The 27,989-nt window shown below is 43.3% G+C and overlaps 1 protein-coding gene across 1 annotated transcript in view; it reads right to left on the reverse strand.

The window, feature by feature from the left end:
• The window catches only part of Frem1 (FRAS1 related extracellular matrix 1), a 150,134-nt gene that overhangs the window by 21,635 nt on the left and 100,510 nt on the right, over nucleotides 1–27,989 (reverse strand). The window contains exons 25-29 of the mRNA XM_021160224.2: nucleotides 19,745–20,156; nucleotides 15,455–15,656; nucleotides 14,330–14,474; nucleotides 5,607–5,736; nucleotides 3,067–3,139 (exon numbers count right to left, since the gene is read on the reverse strand). Coding sequence (XP_021015883.1) covers nucleotides 3,067–3,139; nucleotides 5,607–5,736; nucleotides 14,330–14,474; nucleotides 15,455–15,656; nucleotides 19,745–20,156 — 962 coding nt within the window. The remainder of the gene's footprint in view (nucleotides 1–3,066; nucleotides 3,140–5,606; nucleotides 5,737–14,329; nucleotides 14,475–15,454; nucleotides 15,657–19,744; nucleotides 20,157–27,989) is intronic.

The raw sequence follows: 27,989 nt of genomic DNA on the forward strand, positions 1-27,989 counted from the left end.
CTCAAACAGTTGTCCTCCTATTTGAAAATTTATTTCAGAAAGAAATGATAGTATCACTTTTTAAACAAATCAACCAACAAAACAACCAAAAGACCTTTAAAGTTTTTATAGATCTTTATGAAACTAAGCCAAATAGTTGAAAGAGATCTTCTCTGAGTCTCTTCAAGAGCGTCTGACTTGCTGACCTCCATTTTAATTTGGTTTCCAGCCTCCCAGGTGTGGGGGGTCACTGCCTCAGGTTGTGAAATGGGATTTTCATTGCTGTTGTTTGGTCCCCTGCTTCCTTCACTTCCCAGGTGCAAAGTGTCCCTTAACTCCCTGAGATGTCTCTGAGCTTCTAGGGGGCCTGAACTGCCTGTTCCCGTTTCCAGAAAACAAAAGGTGTTGGAGTGCAGAAGGGGTGTCCTGTCATAAAAACACACCCATTTTATAAAGAAGCCGAGTTCCTGGATATTTTCCTACAAAGCAGATTTCTCTGTTGAGAGACATTTTCTCAATATTTTTCAGTAAATGCCAAATTAGAGAGCTGTTCCTTTGGAAAACATTTTGACTTTTCAGAATGATGACGATTTGATTAAGAATGCATCAAATCTTTCAGGGACATGTTTTAAAGGAATGCACTCGTTTTCCTTAGAGTGTTTGCACAGGCACTGAAGCACTTCAGGTCAGAGCAGCTGAATGCCAGTCTCAGGACCCTGGTTTGCAAAGTTTGGTAAAGTGCTACAGGCAAGCCTTCATCCCTCCCCAGTAAGAGCTCTTCAGTCTCACAGTAACACACTTACTGGATGACCCATTCTGTTTCTCTGGTATCAGGGAAGCTGATATTTCCAGAGAAATGAATAAATTGCTCCTGGCAAAAGTGATAGGATGGAGCTGGGGACATCTAAAAGAGGCAAGGATTTACAATATGAAAGTACATAAACATTTATAGGACCTGTGGATGTGGGGGACTTTTTTTTAAATTCTCTAAAGTAAGGCTTCATGATATGAAATTATTTCTGGCTTAATAAATTCCAAATTCATGGGCAGCCAAGCGTGTGGCTTTTTAAAAAATGTATAAAATGTGCTTGTATTATTCCTCAATGTATAAACAATCCTTAAAATCCTGAGACCATTTGGGGGCCCCAGAAGTCATTAGTAGCTATCAAAACAGCGTGTAAACTCTTCTAGACAAACGGGCATTTATCTTATGTAGCAGAATCTCCAACAGATAAATTTCTGAGTCTCCCCTAGTGTGATACATTCTAGCTCTTCCAAACCCAAACAGAGTGCCTGGTGAGCTGCTGAAAACCTAACTTGCAACAAACAGCCATGGGTAATAAAAAGGGCGTGTGACAAAAATGATTGACTTTCAAACAAGTCCTTTAAAACAGGACAAAAGAACATTAACCCTTTCTTGGTAGAGCAGAGGACTAAGGAACCTGCAGAAACCTAAGGATAAACGTTGAATACAGATCAGCAATAACACGGTCAGCCTAGAAAACCCACTCCATATCAGAAAGCCAAACGACATGGGAAGGGGGCTAGCAAGAATATCTGAGCTGTTGCATGTCAAATTCAAGGCTCATTGTTAGAGGCTGAATTGTATCCCCCACAGCTTATATTGTGAGGTCTTCCTAACTAACTGCCAGGACCTCACAACGTGACATCATTTATAAATGGGGTGATGGCATGGTCATAAGTTAGCATGATGTCATGGTGGAACAGGGTAGCTCCTGAACGTAAGCTCATTTGGGTCCTTATGATGAGGGAGACTCAATCCATAGGGAGAGCATCGTGTGAAGGGGAAGACAAGGACTAGGGAGACAGAGGCAGAGCCAGGACCACCACAGATCGCTAGCAAACCTCAAAAGGCACAAAAGAAAGAGACAGGAGAGATTCTTCCTCACGAACTGACACACATCGGTCTAGGACTGAACAGCCTCGGAAACTGCAAGGCAATGTCTATGTTTAAAACTACTCCGTTTGTGGTACTCTGATATAGAAAAACCATATCATCTTCATATGCTATGCTTCTGGTTGTGAACAGCACAAAGACATCCCTAAATACTAAGATCATCAGTTTGGGGATGGTGGTGACGTTCAGTCATTTTAGTGAGCTTACCCTGGGCAGAATGCGGTCCAGGCACAGAACATCTCTGCAGTACAAAGCTGCAAGCCCTGGCCACTTCTCTAGCATTTGTCCCTTTGTCTTAGGTGAGTGACCCAGGTCCATTACAGACCATAGGGAAGGAGGGAGAGCAGGGAAGAATAGGAGGCAGATAAATCCACCCACAGGGAAGCCTAGAAGTGTGGTGTCCAGCCTCCTGGCTTTAAGGCAGTCTTCTCCAGAAGTAAGTGGTTCTTCTGTGTTAGGGCTTCAGGCTTCCTCCTGTTCTTCTTGCCCACCCCCCCAACTAGAATGTTGCCTCCCCTAGGAAGCCTTCCAGCATTTTCTTTACCTAGAACAATGGCTTTCACTTTGGCTTCCAAAGTTCTGTAGGCAAATATTTTCATGTCTATATATTGCATACAGTAGAACAACTTCAGGAGAAAAAAAAACACACACTTTGATATTGTACGTTTTGGTACTCAGCAAAATTTTCAGCAAATTTTTATTTAAATCCATGAATTTAAATCAAAGTAAGTACTATTCAATGAAATAATGATTTGCCCTGGAAGCCTATTATGAAAACTTATTTCAAAAGAAATCATTTAGAAACTCCTTTTAGCATTCTGTAGAATCATAACATTTGAAAAATTCCTACCAAAATATATGGATAAATTAACATTATATTATAATGACGTTTAGATTACTTTATTTTTCTGGATTGTTTTGAATATTTACTTTTGATACTTTTATGTTTATCATTTGCTATGATCTTTTTTTCTCAGTTTAAATAAATATTCACTTGTAAGAAGACTATATATAAGAGCAGAACTTCAGGCCAAACCCGTCTGTTGGGCAAAGGGTGGTACGGCTCCCTGGCGATCTTCTAGTTGGCTGAAATTGCATAATATCCTGTGTTCTCAGCAGTCTCCAGATCACTTATGGAACATGAAACAAACCAGAAACACAAAACGTACCTGGGTCAAATTGAAGCAGTTTGGATGGAGTGACAGTAAAATCTTTTCCAACTGTAGCTGACACTTGGTTAACCTTAGTAGGAAAGAAAAAGGCATTTAAAAAATAAAAGTAAGTATTCTCCACTAGAGAAATGGTTACTCTCCCCACCCCATACCAGACTAAATTCATGGCCTCAAATCTGTTTTTAATGCTAGGTAGGTTTTTTTTTCTTTTAAATTATAATAAACCATTTTGGGTCCAGGCCCTGTGGTATGCTTTCCCCCCTTAAGATCCTTTCTCCCTTTAAAAGTACCCAGTTATTGGAATACAGAGAACAAAGTTTACAACCTTATTGTTCTCTTTGTTATGAGAGCCATTTTATTCCATCTCCTCCCTTGGTCATAAATGGAGAAGGAAGAGGGGAAGGGAGAAGGAGACCCAGGGAGCCCAGAGAGCCTGTGCACCATCAGCCAGCTCTGAGGGCCGTGAGCTCAGCGCACAGAGATCCCTCAGGCCAGACTAACCAAACAAGTCCTGAGCACTGCCTCAATGGATCCCTCACTCAACACTAGCCTTCTGGGACTGACAGTTGTGCTAAGAAGTTATGTGCAGGCAATCCACACCCAGGACCCCCAGTTCTAGAGGCCTTGTTATGAAAGCTGTACAGAGGGAAAATTATTCTGGTCTAACTCAACTACTGACTGCCCCATTCAGTCCCTGATCCAGGTCTAAAATCCAAGGAGGCATCCAAAGTCATGGTCTTAGATGCCCAAGGAGAGTCTACATGTCTGCTAAAAAATAAAAGTCTGTGGTGAGCTTGTAAAGGGTCATTGAGTGAGACCCAGTTAGTCGTTAAGTCACACATATTTACGATGTTGAAGATGGTTAAGATGGTGAGAGGAACGGAGGTACAACTTGAAGCTATGAAATGCCCATCTATTCCTATGGTCTCTGACATCGTCTCTTGTTCCAGCCAAGATGCTAATAGGTCAATGAGTCTGTCTGGAAGCATCTTGCTGAAGAAGAGATTACCTCTTAGGCGTCCATTTACTCTTTGCTTTCAGTGTTCAGTGCCAAGGCTCCCCCTGAACCAGCTTTTGCTGGGAAAAGGCAGCCCATTGTACACCTGCATCCACCATATGCTGGAAGTTACATTTGTCTGCATGGTTCTCACATATGCAATTACCTAGTATTTACCACCACCGGGTTTACAGAATCCTAGGTGGGAAAAGCATGTCTGATGCAAGGTGTTTGGAAAGACATATCAGGTGAAGAGACACAATGCAGCGCTGGCAGACAGCACAGGGCAAAGCATGCCTTCTCTCTCTTCTCAGTCAAGAAGCCCATACAATCTCATGTAAGATGGCAGGTTTTATACACCCCCATATCAAACAGTCCCCAAAGCTTCAGGCACTACACTTGATGAAGGCCTGCACCCTTAACTGTCAGGATCATACAACTTTTTATGTAGACTAAAGTCCCATAGACGTTCTTTCTACGTGTCAAGGTGAGTGGCAATGTAGACCTAAATGCTTCACTCAGATATATAGAACTCACTGTAAAGGACCAGGGGATTGTTCACAAAACCACACCAGGTTAATTCTCTTCTCTCCCATAGACATTCCCTGGAGTTATGGGAAGTGCCAGCTTTTCTACTTCGATGATAAAACACCTCCAAGATGGCGCCCAGAACAGCAGCCACACCCGATCTCCACAAAGAGACAGAGACTTATGTCCACTAGAAAGATAAACAGCCAGTCTGCATGTGCACAGGTTTAGGTCCACAGGGTTTTAATTGAAACACTCAATATAACTTCTACTAACAGAGATGCCACCTCATCCAGAGGCTCATCTTGTTAGACTGAGTAGGAGTCTCTTTTGTTCCCCATTAAAGTACAGAATCTTGCTCTACAAGCCCACTTTCTGGAAGGGCTGCTGTTACAATGACTTCGAAAACCATTTCAACTCTACAAGCTTCAGGTTGTGCTCCATCCCAAGGAAAAGACAGCAAATCCTGCCCATGTGAGGACTCCACACTGCAGTAACTGTCCCAAAGTGCCCTTCTACTTCTGCGTGATGTGGATACATCTCACACTAGGCTTATGTCTATTCCTGTGGTCTCAGAGACCTTGCCTCTATTTCCAGCACAAGATGCTAATAGGTCAATGAGTCTGTCTAGAAGTATCTTGCTGAAGAAGGGATCACCTGTTAGGTCTCCATTTGCTGTTGACTGCTTCCGGCATCTCATAGGAGCTGCATATAACTTCCAAGGTGGAATTTAAGAGAGTCGCTAAGTCAGATATTTCTGTGAAATCAAACTTGAAAGCTAAAGAATGTGTGGAAGTAGCTGGATTTCAAAACCAGTGGATTTTAAATATTGTCTGGGAATTCCCTGAAAGACTGGAGAACAAAGATGTTGTATACTTGGACTCTCTGGCATATAGTAACTCCCCCCGCCCCTGCAGTCTGTGGTCCTTGGCCATTACAAATGTTTCTAAGAAGATCATCAAAGGCGCAACATTAAGTTCTATCTTGACAATTTGCAGTTTAGAGTTGTTACCTCTACACCCACAAAGGCTGAGTCCATGGGATATCCCCTTCTGGTAACTTCCAAGGGCAATAAGCCCACATTCTCACAAACCTCATATGCAGTCTGGGACCATTCAATATACGACCATCTCAACTCCAAGCTGTGAATTAAAAACACAAAAAACAAAAAACAAAAAAGAAAAAGGAGAAAGGACATCATTAGGTACCCACGAGAATGTCCCTCGGTATGGTCGGATCAATGAGAGCTGAGCACTGAGTTCCATCCAATGGCAGTTTGATTAATCCATGCCAATCACAGAAACCTCTCACGGTTATTTGGAATATTTGTTCATGACAAACTCTCACATTTTCTTCTTTGATAATTATAATGACCTTGTGAGGGAAATGTTCAAAATTCTATTTCATAAATGAAACAAGATTAAAAGAATTTCCAAATCCCACAGTTGTTTGTGATGAGGCAGAGGTTCAAATTTGAGTGTGTGTATGTAGGGAAAGAAACCAGCAGGCACGAAGTTCAAGAGTCTATTCATTCTAGGAAGATCTCTGAAACCCTGGGTTCACTTTAATGAAAAGTTCTCCCCAGGACGTGCTTAGGAATTAAAGTGTCTATGTGCTTTGTTCCTAACTCCTGTTCCTCTCTCTGTGCGTGTGAAAGAGACACAATAGTGTGCAGCTCGGGTGCAATCCTGGCCATCCCTCAGTGTCCACAGAAAAGTGGGACCCACTGCTGATTCGGGCATGTGTACACGTTCAAGTCTCACACAGCCTGCACATAGCACACAGCTTGCACATAGCACACAGCCTGCACATAGCACACAGCCTGCACATAGCACACAGCCTGAGTACAGCATACAGTCTACACACATCCTTCTGTATGCGTTACTTGATCCATAGATGACAGACAATACCGAATACAGTGTAGATCCTCTGTAAGGAGCTGATTTACTATATTGCTTAGAGGTTAATGACAAGAAAGAGGGTCTATGCATTCAACATGACATAATTCTGTAATAAATAACTGAATTATGATTGGTTATATCTACAAAACTCCTATGACACAGAAGGACAACTGTATACAGCTGAACATGATTCATAAATAGTTCTAATATACCATGAATCAATCTGACTTTCGATGGAAATTGTCATATTTAATGGTTGCCATCTAAAGAAATTAGAAAGACTAAGGTCAGAAAGGTTCAACAACTAGTTTATCATCCTTGTAGGGGTCACAGGTCACTACCACAATATACAAAGTTCACTAACAAAACAAATCCAGTAGTACTGGTCTGCCTGAGGATAATGGTCTGGGGTAGACTAACATCCCAGCATAGACTTACTACAGGGGCCCATGATAAAGATATGCTTGTTGTACATATACATGTTTATTCAATAGTTATTAAACATTAGGTTACTGCATGATGGATATCATAAAAATGATCTGAAATGCATTATTATATTAAGAAATATTGGTTCATTCATTAGTATTTGGTGCAACAGAATTAAATCTACCATGAAATAGATCAAGAGATAAAAAAGTAACTGTGCTTAAAGCACAATAAAATAATAGTCAATAAGGTCAATTCAAAAGCCAATAGAAATGACAAATTGCAAAGAATTCCCAGAGGATCCAGGTAAACAAGAAAGGAAAAAAAAGTGATTCAGAGGGAAGACAGCAGAATAAATTGGGGACCTGATATATGTGGCCAGATTTGAGCTAAGTCTCCTAAGAGTCAGGTGAGCTCCAAGGCTGAGTTCTGAAGTTCCACCCGTCACTTATACTGAGCAGAATAAGCAGAAATCAATGCCACCATACAGACCCATAACCTTACTGTCTAACACTCAGTGCCACATGGCTCTGATCTAGATAAAAAAGGGAACAATCCAGAGGACTGTTCACTCTAAGGCACAGTCTCAGTGTTTGCGAGTGTGCATGCGTATTTTCCGGACGAACCTTCTGACTTAGCGTGATGCCTGTAGGTTAAGACTCCCCAAACAATGTCCTGTGTTTATTTTTCCCAAAACTAAATCACTATAAGTAATAATAATCTGTTGAAAAGCCATGAAACTTAACCCAGGCTATAGATTTTCCAGAAAAACTATTTTTAAAAATAAGGCCTCCTATACCCACAGGGTACATGCAGTGTGTTCTGACTGTGAATCCTTTTTTGCAGTAATGTATTTGCAAAATAGAATAGCTCCTTCTATTCTTAAACTCTCTGCAAATACATGGGGGTGGGGGGGAAGAAATGATGTAGCCAACTGCTTTGTGATCCTTCCTGTAAGAATCCACATGACTGTAAGCTTGGTATTAGGTAGACATTCAGATGTAGGAACCTATAAGGACAATCTTCAAGTGCTGTGTATGAGGGCATTGTGTAGATAAGGATGGATTGATATATTCACATCTAAGGGACCCTCTTCTTAGTACTGAGTAGAGTGCATTCTGTGGGCAGAGAAGATGGTTAATAAGATACCTACCATGTGTTACACATATCTAGTGAACCTTGTAAGTTGATGGGCAAGAGCCCTCAGGCCAGGGCTTCCCCACCTCACACTGTGGATGTCAGAGTCAAGCATTCTTTGCTGCAGTCTGGTAGCTTGGACTCTGAAAGGTCCAGCAGCACCACCATGGTGGACATAAATTTGTACTTTACCCCGCTAACGACCGACAAAACTATGTCCAGACTTTTCAGATGACCCCTGGGAGGAAAGACACCTTCAGCTGAGAGCCACCCGTCTGGAGATGCTCAGCACCGCAGAGGGTCTGTTCTAAGTGAAAGCTAAATTTTGGTCTTCGAGAACCACTTTTGGAAACAGAAGGCAATGATGCTGGATTATGCTGAGCCCTCTGCCATTCAGTAACTTGAAGTAGTCAGACAGACAGACAGACAGACAGACAGACAGACACACACACACACACACACACACACACACACACACACACACGGTGTTTGCACACCTCATTTAACATTGCAGATTCTTTACCAAAGTTTAATTTTCTTTAGTCATCCTTACCCTGGCTTAGGGTTTCACGCATAGCACAGTATCTGGACTTTTTGATACTGAGCACGTTCCATGGGAGAAGCCTTTGCTTTTCCATGTATGGCAACTCAACTTGAGGAGTATGGAAGACAAAAAGTACCAAAGGGTACCCAGAAACTACCTGTTCACTCTGCTGTTTCCTGGGCATCGTTAGCATCTTTTCTACACCCTGAAAATAACGCTCACATGCTCTTCATAACCCCAGCTTACTCTGAACCCCTTTAACCATCTATTATTCTGACCTCGTTAGAGAGAAAGATGTTGAGAGAAGTGGTCATCAGCAAAACAGTCTTACCTCTTTTTCTGATCTTCTAATATGTGATTCCTTTCTTTTAAAAAAATATTATTTTATTTATTTATATTCCAAATGCTGTCCCCTTCCTCATTCCCCCTCCATGAATTCTTCACCCCATCCTGCCTCCCCTTTGCTTCTGAGAGAGTGCTCCCCCACCGGCCCACACACTCCCACTTCACCCTGCTAGCATCCCTCTTCCCTGGGGCATCAAGTTTCTACAGGATTAAGAGCATCCTCTCCCCCTGAGGCCAGACAAGGCAGTCCTCTGCTACATATGTAACGGGGCCACGGATCAGCTCATGTGTGCTCTAAAGCATGGTTTCTTAACTGGGCATGTATGCTATTCTCTGAGGCATATTGTAATTCTTAGCACTAGGCATGTCTGGAGACACTGTTGACTGTCACAAGCAGCAGAAGGGTGGTCCAGGCACTTGGTAGGTGGAGCCAGGAAGGGATGCTGCCTAGCAACAGTGCACAAGACATTAGCCTATGGCAAAGAGTTATGCTTTCCTACACTCCAAAAGTGTTGTCCACGGTGAGAGAGCTTGTTCTACAATTTTAAAAAATTGTGCGTTTGGTATTTTATTTTGTAGCTACGTGACTCATGTATACGAACAAATGGAAAGAAGCACTCTGGGTTAGAAGGTCAGTTTGGGATCTGGGACATCAATCTAGGTTAATAACAGTGCTTTACCCTCTCCGTGCCTCAGTTTCCTTAAAGTACACTAAGGGCAAGTCACACTTCAAAGGAGCTAATGAGCATCCAGGAGTGCCCATTAAGTGTGGCAAGCGTCTTAGTAACGGGTTTCAGAGAAGCTAGAATCGCGATTAGGTCATTACTCCTATAACCAGACGGTCACTTAAAATCGAGCAGCATCTGACTTCAAAAAGCTGAAATGCTAAAATATATTTTCCTAAGCATTCCAAGGTTTATCAATCCAGAGACGGAGCTATTAAGCCTGACAACCTCATACTTTGAACACCTGTGCTTCCCGGTTTTCATTTTCTCTTGATAATGGGGAGTGGTTAGCCAAGAGGCAGCGCAGAGAGTGGAACAAACACGCCCTTTGGAGTCAAGCACACCTTGCAAGCATTCATTAGTGTGGGAATGCGGTCAGTTCTTCCCGCTCTCTGGGCTTCTGCTTTCATTATCTTAAAATGAGGAGAATTACACTCACGTCAAATCATTAACATTAAAATTAGTTAATGTGTACAAAGCACCTGTACACAGTGGGTGCTTAATAAGTGCCATTTTCTCTCCCTTCTTCTGTGCTTTCCTTAGCTCGAGACTGGGGATAAGCGTGTTGACTCTGGGCTGGAGACAATGCTCAGGCATTAGCGAGCAAATGGCTTCAACCTCTCCCCTTACAAGGTGTTTCATAAAAGCAGTTTAAATGTTTAAAAGTTCGCCTGATAGAAATTCCTCTCCTTTTACATTTCTTTCAACTTTTCTCTTCTGAGGCCAAGACTGAGTAACAGAACAGCTGGGGCAGTTGTTTGAGAGGACAAGAATCAGTGATCAGAGAAAGCATTGGATGAGAAGGGCCAAGGGGATAAGTTTTATTTTGAAGTTAATTCTCTCTCTGTCTCTCTCTCTCTGTCTCTCTCTCTCTCTCACACACACACACACACACACACGCACACGCACACGCACACAAGGAAGTCCACATGAACCATTTACTAAGAACATTACATTGGTGTACATTGGTTCCATTCTCTGGTCTACAGGGATGCTCTCAGTGAGTGCTATGGGCCCTGTGTGCCTTGCTTGGGCTCCGTAGATCATTTGGACAGTCGAGCTGAGCCAGCAAGCAGAACAAACTTGTGAATGAGTAGCGCCAAGGCCAGAGCCAGGAAGAGCTATGCTATGCTCTCTGAGATCTGGACGTCAGGGTTCACATTCGGAGGCCACTCTTCCCCTGGCACAGAGATAGTTACCTCAGTGTTTGGAGTCTAATTTCCTTATTATCTTTGGAGGATTGTGTTTTTAAGCACCTAGCATGTGGCCTAGAATTTAGGCACTTAGCCAAATCTAAATCTTGAGGCAAGCATCCATGGATTTCAGTGTTATAAAATAAATTCTATTTATGGCAGTGTCTTCTGAATGCATTCGGTGACAGATTGTTACCTGCACTAACATGGAGGGCGGGGGTAGGGGACTCTGTGGCCTGTTAAGGTGAGGTGAGCTACTTAATGAGCCCTCTCACAGAGTCTCCATAACAAGATCAGCTTGATGGATTTTGATATACTTAAACACACTCACCAACTAGCCAGCTGCCGGTAACTTGATTAATCTCACCCAGACCAAACTTTCCTATGTTTGATGAAATAGACCATCTATCAATCCCTCAGAACTAAGAATACACAGAAAGCACAAAAAGAAAGCACACTGTTTAGCTTACTGTGAATAACCACATGGATTGTTTGCTTGGTGAATAACCCTAAAATCAATATCTAATTACAGATAGGCTTTCATCTACCAAATGGTTCAGGATACTTCTTCAAACGGTCAATTGAATTAACATAGATACTCAGGGGAATTACCACTAGTAGTAAGGACCCCAAGGTGCTTCTATTTGTGGGACCTCATGTGTTTATCTAAAGTAACTATAATAGTTTCCCATTGTACATATCAGAAAGCTGTTGTGAGCAATCACTAAGTGCAGGCCTGTTCAACTCCAGATCCAAGGATAATTATCCACACTATATCCCTGGGGAAGGAGATATGGAGACCACACGAACGTTGACAGTTGCTTTTCATGATTTCACACACACACAAAAACGGGTAAACCTTAAAGTTCTTCATGGGAAAATATGCCTCTTTCTTGCAGCTTGGATGGCCAATACCTACTGGGAAAGAAAGGCTTAGCTAGCATTAAGGAAGGATGAAGGGGGCAGAGCAGGGTGGCAGGTCACATGGGCTAATAAGGGCCAAGTCCCAGCTACCATACTAACCAGCTACATGCGTGTGTAAGCCTCCTCCAGCTCTGTGCCTCTGTTTCCTTGCCTGCAAGTTCTAAATTATGACGGTTTTAGTGAATAAATAAATAACATTAAGTAGAGCTAAAAATCATGAAATTCTAAATGCCTATGGTTCATATTGTGTGTGTAAATAGGCTCTGACTGGCTGTTTTTTGACGACAAAACACTATTTAGAATTTTGTTTATTTTTTTTATAAAAGCCTCCCTCTCCTGTCTCCATAGTATGCGGGCACGTGCATGTGCATGTGCATGTGTGTGTGTGTGTTCAGAAGACAGCTCTTAAGAGTTGGATGGGGGGGTGGGGATTTAGCTCAGTGGTAGTGCACTTGCCTAGCAAGCGCAAGGCTCTGGGTTCGATCCTCAGCTCTGGAAAAAAAATTTTAAATTAAAAAAAAAATAAAAAAGAGTTGGATACGGAAGTAAACTCAGGTGATCGGGGCTAAACCTGCACCCCCCTTTGTTTGTTATCAGAAAAATGTGTGTTTAGTTTCAGGAAAGAAAACCAAAACAAAATCCCTGTCTGCTTGGGCACAACTATTCCACTCAAATACCGAGACAACGCAGAGCAATGTTTACTTCCATGAACCTGCTCAAAAGGAAGTAACAGACAGGATGCTGGGCCCAAATCTGAGTTATTTTTGAATTATCTGTCCTCGGCCATCTTTCTTCATGGATTTGAGCCATCTCCAGATGATAGGGTCATCTCCAGCATGAGCCTATGGAAAGAGATCTCTGTACAAAGGTGCCTATGCCGATCTCAACCAGCCTCCTCAGAAGCCATAGTGCTGTTAACCACGTGATAACCACTCGACTGTGACTAACAACAAGGCGTGTAAAGGGTGCGAGTGTGGCGAAAGCTAGTACCATTGCTGGGGATAAATTCTGTCACTCACACCGTGCTGGCTGGCATGTGGAGGGCAGAGCTGAGCAACACTGCATTTCAGTAGAACCATTTTTAAACGACTATAAGGCTGAGTGAAGTCAATTTGTTAACATTTTTAGAATGTAGTCAACTATTTTTCTTGAAAATAAAGTCTTGTCTTTTCTTCCTTCCTTTCTTTTTTTTTTTTTTTTTTTTTTTTTTCTCTTAAGGCAAGTTATTGCTATCCAATCTTTAGCCTGTGATCTCCAGGAATCAGTTCCCTTAGGCAGAGGCAGTTTAATGGGTGTTTATAGCTTCAGGATTTTAAGTGCAGATACCTGGTTTTCCTTGTTCGTACCTGATCCCTAACACCCAGTGCTGTGCGCCTGGCATATGGTAGCCACGGGACCAACATCGTCTGTGGGGTTATTTAATAAACCAGGCTGAGGGACTGCACTTGAACAGGCAAGGGAAGCAGCGTCAGAACCCATTTCTGAGACAGGATGTCTGGGTTTGCTAGCAATGGCTGTAGCACCCTCTGGTGGCGAGTAGTGAAACTACACTACAGAATGAGGAAACGGAAAATCCAGCCCTGAGAACATTTTCTCAGAGTTTCTCTTCCCGTCCACAATTCGACATAGAGGGAGCATAGTAGGGCTGTGCTCGTTTATGCTATTATTTATGTCTTGGATATGGTGAACACAAAATTTAAAACGAATTAAATTTTCTCTGAGGCGTCTGGGAAAGGCAGTAAATAACGAAAACGAATGCAGCAGGAGAAATGGACGGATGGACCTCATTGTGACCATCTGTCAGCCAGTAAATTATTCAAGGTCTATATCCAGAAGCATCTGGGAAGGAGGCACAGTCACTGAAATTATCCTGCTCTGTTAATCTTGTTAATATCGCAGATTTGTTCTTGTTACGGTCACTATCCTACATCATATATATTTGTGTTTATAAATATCACTTAATATTCCCTCGAGTCTATTTTTGTTTATACTATCTTCTTCTTGCCTATAAGGCTTGTTAACTTACAGAGGCAAGTGTTTTCTTTCTTTTTTGTAAGGAAGAATATATTTGGCTGCTTCTTTCTACTTCATCCCACCCCCACCTCCGTCCCCACCCACCCATGGCTCAGAAGACAGTCGTGACTAACACAGTCCTAGAGTGACCTCTGGCTGCAGTACGAACACACACAGGCTTTGAGCTCAGTCCTGAAAGGCCTCCAACAGTCACTTCCCAGGGTGTGAAAGGCGATGCATTTACAACTGTGATAAAAAGGGTGCTGTTTGCTTAGCCTTTTAGTGCCTTTATAATCTGGAAACTACTGGTTTCTCCATCATCTAGAAATGATACAACAGAAATCCCCTCTCCAAAATAAATTGTATGAGCCTATGAAATAGTCCATCAATTTACCCTATTAATTGTAAAGATCTACCCTGTAAACATTTACCCTATAAATAGTGAAAGACCTGGTTTGGAAAAGATCATTTCACGTTCTTAATCGGATAAACGTGACGTGCAGAGCCAGTGAATAATGGAAAGTTACCTCTGGGGAGTGGCAGTGTTCCCTGTGGGGTCCATGGCCTGAAATTCCAGGATATCGGAAGTCACTTGCAAAGAAGGGTTTATGATGTAAAGGATGGTCTTACGGCTTAAGTCCTTCTGGCTAAATCGCTCATGGATGAATTCACCTACAAGCAAGAAATAGATGGACCTCTCATGGGTAATCAAATCAAACATCACTTGAGAATTGATAAAACCACACAGCTGTTTTGTTTGATACAGATTTAAGGAATAGAGTGCCGGGCTGGGGGTTCTATTCAGGCGGCAGTACTTGCCTAGCACGCATAGAACACACCCAAAACCCTGTATGGAGGCATACACCGGGAATGCTAACACTTGAAATAAAGAGAAAGGATGATCCGAAGTTAAAGGCTGTGTTCAACTACATATCAAATTTGAGGCCAGCCGCTACCTGAGACCTTGTTTTAAAGAAAAAAAAAAAGCCAAAGTCCATTTAAAGAAAATTAGCATTATTGCACCTATGCTCAGATTCAAACGAGATGGACTCAAATCCTCTTTAAGTTTGCTTTGTTTTGGAGATACTTGCCTTACAATACTTAAACTAAAGAGAAAGGGAACGGAGAGTTGATAAAACCTGTCGCCTCTGCCATCCTGTTTAATGAGTTGTTGTGATCATCGCCTTCCTGAAGCAGAGCTAATATAAAATTTAGCAAAGCTATTAGGGGAAAGACCATATTTTTTAAAAAGAAGATGATAAAATTGGGGACTCGTACTAGGAGAAAGAAATTAGTCTCTAGTATCAGTCTCACCCTGGCACTGTGTTCTGAATAAAACACAACATGAAAATAAAACAAAATGACAACGAATCAGTGAAGAGTTCAGTGAAGAGTTCAGCTAGTGTGTGTCAGGAACTGTTTCTCCCGATGAAGAGGAATTTAGAAGATTCAGCTTCAAACCCCTATTAGCAACAATATTGATTTATAAACTGAGTCTATCCGCAAGCCCTAGGGAGCACTCACCAAACAGGCCTACCTACACTTACCTGAGTTTCTCTTTAGCTCTGCCAGCAACTAGTAGTTTAAAATGAGGACTTACAAGGATTGAGATGGAAAGCACCCCCCGCCCTCCCCCAAAAGACGGAAAGTACCTGTTGTTGTGTTCTCCAGACGTCCGTACAATGGGCCTCGTAAAATCTTAAACATGATCTGGTCATCCTCCGTGTCAGGGTCTGATGCCTTCAGCACATGGGAAGTGATATAAATCCCATAGCAGCCATTTTTCAAGAGTCCCACTTGAGTAGGGGAGTGCAAGTGTGTGATGTGGGGCGCTGCCTTGTCCAGCTGATCCACCTGAAATCACCAACATAACATTACACAAGGACTTCTCTCCCTATGCTACACAGGGCTTTCCTGGTTCAACAATGGTGAACTCCTCAACCCACAGATCACTTGGAGTCCTTATCTGTTGATTTCTGCCGAAGCCTGTCTTGTTCACCCTATCCTAACAAATACAGAGACAGGGCCAAGACTTCCTTTCCATCACAAACCTCCACCCAGCTTTATCATGTCCCCTGTCGGACTTTCCTTACAATATTAGCTTTATGAAGGGACATACCACACCTTCCCACCCAGTGCCCATTCTTGCACACGGCACTATGCATGAACCATGACAGAAGCACAAGGAAAACACTAAAAATGACCCCAAAATTACACGGCAAATTTAACGTCAGCACCACGGAAAGATTTGCTGTGTTTAATGAACTACATAAACAGAATCCTAGGTTTTTACAAATGCCAAAGACCTTTCCCACATGCCTTTGCCCAAATGCCAAAAGTGTTGAGTAGAAAAGCTGAAATAGTTCACTATAAAAATTATGCAAGTGATTATCTTTAGTCTGTATATTGTCCACTAAGGCTGAAGACCACCGGACTCAATAAGTGGACTAGATACTTAAGGGTGGTGGATTGGGTAAGGCTATGGCAGAGATGATATCCCTGGGGCAAGCTGGCTAGCCAGATTAGCTGAACTAGCTAGCTCCGTGTTCAACAAGGGAGCCCTTGCCATTGGAAAATAGAGTAATCAAGGAAGACACTCAAAGTCACCCTCTAGCCACCAGATGGACATACATACACACATGAGCACACAAACATGCTTCCACATTTGTAAATAAGCATGCACACACACCCCACACGCATATGCAAGCAAAAAAAAGCGTGTTTATGTTTTCTGGATTTGTTGTAGATGACTATAAAAGCATTTTAACGAATTCAGATCTGAAAATTGTATGCTGGGACTTTCAGCACTTCAAGGCTGGTGGAATTCGGGCTGTGAATTTCGTGATGATCTCCTGGGAAGAGAAGCTCCCATAGTCACGGTGGCATGAAAGAGGAAAAATGAAACATACTAACCCATATTAGGATCCTCCCAAACCCAGATGGCTGAAGGTGGGGTTGTGGCTTTTATTTTGTTGTTATGTTTATAAACCCAAGAGTTACATAGGTAATAAAGATTTGTTGTGGTCAATGTTTTTAAAAATGCCTTGCTACACAAACGCTGGGCACTTTGGTTCCCCTGGCCATACCGACTTGTTCATATATATTAAACATTTTGCATCATCAAAAGCAGGTCTTTGACTTGGTAGACCAGAAGGCTTTGAAACATTACAGGGAAGACATTTTATTTTTAAGGAAGGCTCTGTGTATCTTATGATAACTTAAGGTATATTTAGTAAAAATCCTCCCAGACATGTCAGTCCCCACAGAGAGTAATGGCAGGTCCTTTTGTCTCCATACACTCCTTGTCCCTGTCACAGGAGGACTATAGATTGTGACAGTCTTGAGCATGTGTGGTTTCCCACAGAATGAAGGTCATGTGTGCCTGCTGCTATTAGCCAACCACACCATATCTGTCTGTCTGTCTGTCTATCTATCTATCTATCTATCTATCCATCTGTCTATCTATTATTTTTAATTCTTCCATCCAGCAGCTTTTCCCTTGCTTACTCATGGTTACTCTTAGAACCACACAGAACCTGTTGGTCCATGCTTGAGTTACTTATCTGTCAGTGTATCATTTGGTGGCAGTCAGTAAGTACTGCATTGTCTTCACAAAACAACTCTTGGAAGCCAGACACTGGGCATGTCTTCTCTTCTCCATTGCTGGCAGGGCCAGCTGCTTCATAAAACCCTCCTTGTCCTCTCTGCTCTGAGGGACCAGGGGTCAAGGAAATTTGAAGACAAAAAGCATATGCTTTCCCTGTAAGTGTTTAACACAAGGTTTGTTTTGTTTGTTTGTTTGCACAAGGGACATCTTACATTTGTGATGAAAAATAAGTTTTACCAAACCCAACAGAGAGCTGCCACGACTTCAGGCAGGGAGCAAACTCTTAGACTAGCTTTACAGTTAGAGGAACGCTCTGGTGGAGAGATCGGTTTTAGTTCTAGCACATTCTCCCTACTCCCCCATTTCCATCTCTGGAGTACAGAAAGCAGTTGTGTCTGCATATAGAATTTGTAACTCTTCAAAACTTTCAGGAAACAAATCCAGAAAAACATTTTTCAGTAGACATTGTAGTGCCTGTGTATTGATGACATCAACACCATCTCCCCAAGTATCTACAGTCTTCATAGTGCCAAAGACTCATCCACACCCAGAGACCCTGAAGATTAATTCTGTGACAAGCCTTCTAGGCCATAGGCCTGGATTGACTGGGTAATGTAGACTGAGTGAGAATTATCCATTGCCAGTCCAAAGAGAGAAGACTGAGATTCTCCCAAGGAAGTAAGAACTTTGTCTCTCTACCCTTTTTAGATCCAAGGCCACCATATCACCTTGACTGCCAGTTTTAGTCTACTGGCCTGCTTGCACAATACATCTTGAGCATAAGGCAATTCCTAAATCAACTTGTGCCTGTGTGCCTCTCTGTCATTCAGACACACACTTTGTCCCTCACATCCTATTGATCTGTGTTGTGTATCTACACAGATATATGGATACTGTACACAGAGGCTAAAAAACAAGGAGAAAATAGTATCCCACTAGTCAGAGAGTGCCCTGAAGTAAAGACAAAATCCCATCTTTGTTGCTGTTGGTTGAAGTGTGTGGAGCAGCGTGAACCCCATCCAAGAAGAGGACGTGTAAGAGTTTTGAGAGCCAGAACATACTTGATGTGTTTTGACTAAAAGACGAAAAACACTCTGCCCTCCAAGAATTGTTGAGAGTACAAATGTGGCCGTATGGAGCCATAGGAGGGACACAGAATTTGGAATCAAACAGACTTGACGTCTTTGATCAAATTATTTAACTTCTGATACTCAGCTTCTTCGTGTATAGAAATGTAGACAATAAAACCTAGCACATAAAATGTTTGTGAGAATCAAATGAGATTTATGCAAAGTAGCTCTGCTCTTTAGATAACCATTTTAAAAGCATGCAGAGCATGGAAGAGCCAGAGGATGGGGAGATGGACTGTAAAAACGACATGTAGATATGACAAGGCCACAGCACTCACGGATGCTGGTCAGCTGATGACTTGCACAAGACTGGGTCCACCCACATTTCATCATGGGTATGGGAGGGACCACAAAGCTGCACCACTGCTCCCTGAAGTCCTATTGGCGGCTAATGGTTGCTGGAGGAGAGAGCAATGTTTTCTTTAGTGGTGTCGCTGTTGAGATGTTCCTCATGCTCCAGCAAATAATCTACCCACGCTCATGGGAGCAACACTAATCAAACTCAGTGGGTCACACGCACTCGCACGCGCACACACACACACACACACACACACACACACACACACACAAGATGTTGGAGAATCGTTTCAGTGGGGAGGGGAGGGGGGTGAATGGGAGAATGGGAAAATGAGAATGATATAGGTCCATGGAACTATCTAAGAATTAAAAGTGAGAAAAGGGTGTTTGTAGCTGCTGCTACTGTTATCGCCATCATCAGCTCCTGGGGGATACTGATGGATCCTTGTAAGTTTCTATACTTACAATGCCAGTAAACGACCTGCCTGACTAAGCAGAATCCTAAAGGCATGATTATAATTTCAAAAGTCTAATACATACCTCAAATACGTTTCAGGCAATGTGTGGGTGCCTTGGATAACCTAATCTTATTTTATTGCCACCACATTCTGCAGGCATGCTTTTCAAATATGAGGAGGCTTGGTAGTTTGAATGGGATAGGCCCCATAGCTCATGTATTGGAACACTTAGACCCCAGTTGGTGAACTGCTTAGGAAAGATTAGATGGTGTGTGCTTGTTGGCACTGTGGGCTTTGAGGTTTCAAACGTCTATGCCAGACCCTGTCTTACTCTCTCAGCCATGGGCTTGTGGGTCAGGATGTAAGCTCTCAGCTACTGCTTCAGGATATGCCTGCCAGCTACCATGCTTTCCACCATGAGGGCACAAACTTCGTGCCTGCCATACTTGCCTGAATTGTGAAGCGAACAGGCTCTTTCTGAACTTTCCCATCCACAACAAAGCCTTGGTTCTTCCTGTCTGCAGCTAGAAAAGTAAAGCTGTCCTCCCGGGCGCCGCCTCCTGAGTGCTGGTAGGCCACGCCCCCGCTGTCCACATCTCGCTGGGTGAAGTTGTGTTGGAGTGCTTTCCCTCTCAGGTAGAGGTACCCGTGGCTTGGGAGCTGAGTCAGAAAGAAGGTCAGGTTCTCTGGAGGTGTGTCGGGGTCAGTCAGCTGAAGGTGATCAGCGGACAGGAGGCCCATGGCCCCTTCGGCTAGCCTCAGCCTTTTGTTCTTGGTCAGCACAGGCAAGGCGCTGTCCACAGTCTGCAGTGTGATCTCAAACACCCCACGCTGGGTCTGCAGTCCATTGCTGATGGTAAATCTGGCAAAGAGAGGCAAGGCAGCCTTCAGCATGGGCTCTTGTGTCCCCATCGACTGGAATGAAATGATAACACACACACACCTTTACTACAGGACACACCACATTGAGACTCAAAGGGAAAAGCAGGGAGGGGATTCCTGGGGAGCACCCTCTAGTTAGTAAACCAGTTGCTAAGCAACATACACATTGGTCATACTACATCCAAGAGTATTTTCCTAGCACCACTGGTGCCCCTCCTATGATGAAGCAGGCAAACTCCGTGTTCTTTAGCCCCAACCAAGAATTTCCTGTCGCTCTGGACCCATTGTACGAGTAGCTACTGTGTGCTCATATATTTTTAATATTGCAGTAATATTTTTTCATGGAATGTAGAAAGCAGAACTTTAAAGACCATGGTATGATGAGACACTGAATAGGATAATTTAGTCTAATTTGTATATTTTCATGCTTTTCTCACTACCGGGTATTGAACCCAGAGCTTTACACGTGCTAGTCTAGGGCTCTACCACTGTCCCAAACATCTTTTTTATTTCTGAAAAACAAAATTCTGTTTTTATCTGTCTCTCTGTCTCTGTGTCTCTCTGTCTCTGTCTCTCTGTCTCTGTCTCTCTGTCTCTGTCTCTGTCTCTCTGTCTCTGTCTCTCTGTGGAGGGGGGATTGTGAGTGTGTGTATGCATGCCACAGCACATGTGCAGAGTCACTGGACAATCTGCCTATCAGTGTCAGGTGTTACCTTCCACCTTATCTGAAACAAGTTCTGTTGTTTGCAGCTATAGATGACAGGCTAGCTGTACCCCCACCCCCCACCGCCAAGATTCCAGAGATTCTGTGTCGCCAGCTCCCATGTCACCCCAGGAATGCTGAGATTGCAGATGTGCACCACTGTGTCTGGCAGCAGTGTTTGTAAGAACATTGGTAACGTTTGTAAAAGGCAGATCACATTTAGGCATGTTATCTTATCTAGCTCACTCTCCTTTCTGGGACTTCTTATCATAAATTTGTAAGATGGTGAGAGGATAGGTGAGATGAATACAAGACGCCACCCAGCTCCGCGGTATTATGTGAGACTCTAACCTCTTAGGGTCTACATGTGTTTTTCTGCACCTGCTTCATTTGAGATATGTAGGTATTGATGATGGGCAAGGATCTTTCCCTGCTGAAAAGAGAAGTTTAGAAACCTAGTTGAGGGCATGAACAGGTAGATAAGAGTTAGTACTAGAACTCACATTATTTGTCTCTGCATCCTCTCTTCTTACAGACTTTTCAATCTATAGTTTATCCCCTCTACCCCCCTACACACACAAAAATCAAGAGTTGCAGTCCCTAAGTACCAATGTCCAACTTTGAAGAGAAAGTAGAAATGACCAAGTTTGGGGTCAGTAGACCTCTCTTACAATCTTTAGTATATGTTTTCCTTACGTCAAAAACTAGGGCTATTCCATTCACTGCAGGCAGTCACCCAGTAACACTGGTTTTTGATAACGATGCAACATTTTGTTTCCACTGCAAGTAAACTTAATGATATCATGAACTGTCCTAGTTAGCATTAACTGTCAACTTGGCAGAGCCTAAAATCACCTGAGAAGGGACTCTCCATCAATAGATTCTCTAAATCAGACTGGATTGTGAGCATGTTTGTTGGAGATTGGCTTGATTTTAAATTGATGTAGGAGAGTTTAGCCAACTATGGGCAACACCATTCCCTAAGCTATCCTCAGCTATATAATAAAGCCAGATAACCATGAGTCTGTCAGAGCAAGCCAGTAAAGTGAGTAGCATGCTTCAAGTTTCTGGTTGAGTTTCTGCCCTGATTTCCCTCAATCATGGAGTATAAATCAAATAAATCCTTTCTTCCCCTAACCTGCTTTAATCGTGGTGTTTGAAGGAAAAGGAGCATGTGAACTTATGTATGTAAATAAGAAACAATATTAGAACTCTGAAAAGTTAGAAGCTTACCACTATCAAATGAGATTGACAAATTTACCACAGAGCAAAGGGATGAATGTACTAAGAGCTACTCAGAGTTGGTCCTTAGCCGCTTCTCTCCACTCATGGGTGCCGGAATATATATGCAGGATGCAAACTCCACTGGAGCAAGAATATATGGAATATGTTTATATTGATGTAAAAATTTGCAATAGCATATTTTACTGGAATATAACATTAAATCACACAAAACCTTCTTTTAACTAGAGAAAGCCTGGTGTTTATTTTACAAATCTGGCATATTTGACCAGGAAATTCTTTATCCCCTGAATTGACTCTTGTGCTCCAGGATTTGAGAGGAGATGAGTTGCTTCTGACCAAGAAGGACCTGAAGACAGGCTGTGAAACCAGCCTTCCTGGGGCAAAGGACTCAGGGAAAAGCATATTTAACAGTCAAGGGAGATAGACTTGGCTGAGTGCAGATTTTGCTTTGAAGATTATGCTAAACGGTTTTGTTTGATGATTTCATACATGCTCAAATCTATTCCCTTCTCCTCTTTCTCCCCCAATTTTCCTACCATCTCTCTACTACTTTTCTCTCGTAACTTCTTGTGCTACTTTTTAAAAACTAGGTTCACTTAACGCTACCTTTATGTGCACAAGTGTGGGGCAATCTACTGAAGAATGGGAAGCTCCTTAGGTCCCATCCCTAATGGAAAGTGACTGTTTATACTTCAGCAGCCATCAGTGACTAATAGCTCCTTAGCTAGGCAAGGGACCCTCCCCACCCATGCTGCTATTACGGCTGGTTTGGTCTTAACGCATTCAGTCACAGCTGCTGTGAGTGCATCTCTGCAATGGCCCTGTCGTGTCTGGCAAATAATGTTTTCCTGCTGTCTTCCCACCACTGCTGGCTCTCACCATCTTTCTGCCCCATGCTGTGATGATGAGGCCTAAGCCATAGGGTGAGGGGGATGATATCAATATCCAGATATCACTCGGAATTGAGCACTCTATGGTCCTTTGTTTGCTACACATGGATCAGTTGTGGATCTGTAGGAATCACCGTTTACTAGGCTGGGTGGGGGTCTCTGATGAGGATTGAAAGACACACTCATTGGCTCTTCTGCCACTTCTTAAGTGAAATGGTTTCCTGTTTCCTAACAGATCCCATATAAAATGTGCTTTTTGAGGAAGTTTAAATCAGTTATCAGTAATAAGATGAGAACTTAGGGCACAATGTACTACTGTGTCCATTTAGTATTTTTTCCCTAGGGCCTATGACCCTGCTAGCCATGATTTTGGACTCCACTAATTGTCCTGAGCACTAATTCTATCTTATGAAGTGGGACTGAAATCCAACCGGAAAGCAGCTGGTTACTACCATGACATTAGTGCCACTGTTGTACCCATGGACAGATTTTTCCAGGCCAGGTGTTATTATAGCTCTCAAGTTCAGGGAAGCCTAAAGATTTTGAGGTTTTAATTAGCTAGCCACAAAGACTGTCTTCAAGGAAAATAACATGTGACACATAGAATAGCAGTTGATGTTCCCAACGTTAAAATAACTAAATGGAATAAAGTTTAAAATTTTCACATATCCCTAATCTAAGTTTGTAAACAATGTGATTTTTTTCCGGGAGCATTGGTATGCACAGTTTGAAGAAAGATACTGAATTGTTCTGGGAATTATATATCAAAAAAAATCAGCAATCATATTTTCTTTGATGTATAAGTTCTATACAAATTGGAAATTTTCTTTGGCTGAACATGAAGTATCATCAGATAATTTTGAGGAAAAAAACCAAGTGCACTAAAAGAGCTGTCTGTGTGTTCTTCAGACGTTGTGGACATCATCGAAGGTCAGTGGAGAAACACTCTGAGGGGCAGCACTTGGCTCTGACTCTCTGGCAAGGATCTTCACAGGACTGACTTCATTCTCCTCTTCCCTGTGATAGCAGCACAGGCTCCCCTCTTGTAGCTCTATCCAGTGACCCGAAGTGACACAAGAAAAAAGTGAGGCACTCGCGTGTGACACACACACACACACACACACACACCCCTCCAAGGCCAAGGCCTTTTCCCCCATTTACACCTCTGACATACGCTTCACAGTGTCCATCCTGCCCAAACCTCTTCTCAAATGAAGTGACTCTCTGTCCCCTACCACATCCCAGTATCAAATGTGCTTTCTGGGGGAGTTTAAATTAGTCATCAGGAACCCAACAGCCATGTAGGCTAAAAGGCATGCCATTTTATAATTTTCTTAAACTTTATTTCATGTGTACGTGTGTGTCCCTGTGGAGTGAGCACCCTTGTGTATGCAGGTACATGTGTGTGTTTGTGTGTGCATGTGTATGTGTGTGTACATGTGTGTAGGCCAGGGCTTGACATCAGGTGTCTTCCTTGATTGCTCTTATGGTTGTTTGCTTGTTTGTTGATGTGGTCTCTTACTGAATCTGGACCTCATGAATTCGGCAGCAGTGGGCAAAGAGTGAGCCCTAGGAATGTGCCTGTGTCTACCTCCCCGGTTCTGGGATTACAGATGTGTGCCACCACCCCTGCATGGCAAGCATTCTACCAACTAAGCTATCTCCTCACCCTCATGATCTGCATTTTTAATATTAGCCTTACTTGTAGAGTTAAAGAATTTGTGCCCCCATTAAAAGGCTGTCAAATATCAGCTAACAAGGAAGAAGAAATTAAAAGGAAGTAAGACAAATCAAGAGCTAGGCGATCCAGTGTGAGCCCAGGCGACTAGCTGGACGCTCCAAGGTGGCCATTTTTAATATCTGACCGGAGACTCAGTTCTAAAAAATGTCCTTTGAAGACAGGTCTTTCAAGCTCAGTGTCAGGGCCACACATGACCTCTTAGAGGACACTGAAATCATCTTCTGACCCATCCTGTCCTTCCCACACCCCTCCCCGCCTGATGCTGGGGAATCTGACCACCTGGGAAATAGGCAATGTGCCATGTGACAGATGGGAATGAGGGTGAGCAGGCCAGGGACCATGGAAGAGTAAGAAATGCATTTACTGAGGCCAGTGCTCCCAGCTGGGACACTGAAGCAGCTGTCTGCATTGACCTAAAGCTAATAAGTCAGGGGTGAAAAAAGATGTGATTTCTAAACATGACTGGATCAAATGCATCATCCCACTTTTGTGAGTAATGATGAAAGCTTCTCACTGGCAGAGAAGCCTCCACTAGGGTGAGAGACAGAGCGAATGGTTCTGCTTGGATTCCCATCAGAATAAAGCTAGCACAGTCACGAAACAAGGTCAGCAGAGCTCCTGCCTGCAAAATGCGAGCAGAGACTCACCCGTGTGCCTGCCTTCACAACCCTGCAAACATATTCTGAAAGTCAGTGGTGTCCACCCTGAGGTGAGGAGGGCGGCCATGCGGAGTATTAGCTCTGTTCGAAGGTCCATTTTGTTTGATTTCCCTTGTTACTCCCTCCTTCCATTCCCTCCCCCGCCCTGAAAAAAGATGCAGCCAGAATGACCAGCACTCTCAGAAAATTTGGGGGATGACTTCAGGTTTGTCTAGGGGTGTCTGCCTGGTCTGATTTTACCATTACCACAATGCTGTCAAGCTTTCTGCATTTCCTGGCAATAGAGTTGGCTGAAGAATCTACCATCTGTCATGGCATTTAAAAGATAAAAATGGAGTCATAAATAGTGCCAGCTCCTCAGGAAAAAAAAAAAGTCCAGCCGGCATGTCAAAATGGAGGACATTAACATGTTCTTTCAGAACCCAGCCGCCAGCAGCTGAAGTCAGCTTGCTAATCGCTCCATGTCATCTGTCCTAGAGTGGGCTGCCAAATCTCTCTTCCAGGCCAGCAGCACCAAACAATGCGGGGGAAATTTATGATTCACAAAATATTTTTGCAGAAGGTAAAATTCAACCATTAAACCCTATTTAATTAATGCTGCCACATCCTACATTAAAAAAGAGAAAGAGGGAAAATTCTCTACCATAGAATTCATCTCTTTTACCCAGCCAAATTCCTTGCCAAATTTAACAGCAAGCAACATAAATTTGGGTGATTAGATTGGTTGCATATATTTAATTTTTAAAACGCACCATGATCACACTTTCATTAAAACAGGCACTCAACTTTGGTTTAGAGCCACCTGACAAACAACACGGCAGCCCTTGATTGGGTGAGTGAAATGACAAGATTAAAATGTGGATCTCGGGCAGATGCGAGACTCTTCCATTATAAATATGTAAAACTGCTGGCCCCAGATCAGAATGACACATTGAAGGGCTTCCTTCGCACAAACAGAGTCTCCACTAATTTTTGCTAAGATAAAGGTGTAGTGCAAAGAATACTTCGTTTGTAATAAACTCTCAGTTCCCAAGGAAGTCCTGATGCACAGTTGTTATGTCAATTGGGCAATGCCTTTGTCTCTCAAATTTAGGATTCTGTGCACAAACTGGTAACAATCGCATCTCTCTCAAAATGGTGGCTAGAGGCTTGGAAGAAAGACATATAGAATGTCTGGTGCCCTGACCAAGGTGACCACGTGGATATTTGGACAACGGGAGCTTCCCCACAAACTTCTGCTGAAGAAACCCAGTATGCAAAACCAAACTGAAAACAGAATATCAAGAAACAAAATGAAGTGAAGGTCCAGTTAGTACGTTGAGGTGAGGACCCATGAGCCCCCTAGTTCCCTTTGTCTACAGGAGGGCCTGGCAGGGCTTCTGGAAATTTTCATGCAGGCTCAAGAAGACACTCAGAGCAGTGGATTAGGCCAGCTCACTGATGCTGGTCCTGAGGCATCTGTGATCAGATTCTTGGAGTGCCTTTCAAAAGACAGATTTCCAGCTGAGATTGGAGTTGCCAAAACTGGCATGAGATCCAAGAATTTGGGATATGTAATGCTCCCACATGTGGTGCTCCCACGTGTGGTATTCCCACGTGTGGTGCTCCCACGTGTGGTGCTCCCACATGTGGTGCTCCCATGTGTGGTGCTCCCATGTGTGGTGCTCCCATGTGTGGTGCTCCCACGTGTGATGCTCCCACGTGTAGTGTTCCCACGTGTGGTGCTCCCATGTGTGGTGCTCCCACGTGTGNGTGTGGTGCTCCCATGTGTGGTGCTCCCACGTGTGATGCTCCCATGTGTAGTGTTCCCACGTGTGGTGCTCCCATGTGTGGTGCTCCCACGTGTGATGCTCCCATGTGTAGTGTTCCCACGTGTGGTGCTCCCACGTGAGGTGCTCCCACGTGTGATGCTCCCATGTGTGGTGTTCCCACGTGTGGTGCTCCCACGTGAGGTGCTCCCACGTGTGATGCTCCCATGTGTGGTGTTCCCACGTGTGGTGCTCCTACGTGTGGTGCTCCCACGTGTGGTCCTCCCATACATAGTAAGGGATTTGGGTTTAGGTTTTCTGCCATCTCAGTATCTCACCTTCACTTGCCTACATCTGTTTAAATTCACTCACTGGCTTCTTCAGCCAGCTCACTGCAGTGTTCCTCCAGCAGCCATTACTGTCTGGAGCTGACAGACCTGTGGGCATTAACTAGAGAAACAGGAATGGAGAGATGCAAAAGGCCCCAGAAATGGGTATAAAATCAAACACCCTCCTTCTGATAAACATGTGTTAGACTAAGGAGCACCCGTTTCCTTAGCAAACAGGAAAGAGTAAGCACTGCTCCTGTCTGAATGCCCTTACCCCTCCATGATCACGCTTGCTATGCAAAGACTGAAGGTGAGACGGCAGCCAAGGAAAGAGTGTCACACCGAGGGCAACACCAGGGTAAGAACAACTCCGTTCTCCCTACGTGCCCAATGCTGTGTGCATGCCACATGCCTAACTTGTTTGAAGCTCCCGATGGCCCTAACTGGCAAATACAATGAGCACTCTCCAGTCCCATAGAAGGACCAGTAATACAAGTG

This window comes from Mus caroli, chromosome 4, assembly GCF_900094665.2.
Source record: "Mus caroli chromosome 4, CAROLI_EIJ_v1.1, whole genome shotgun sequence".
NCBI classification, from domain to species: Eukaryota; Metazoa; Chordata; class Mammalia; order Rodentia; family Muridae; genus Mus; species Mus caroli.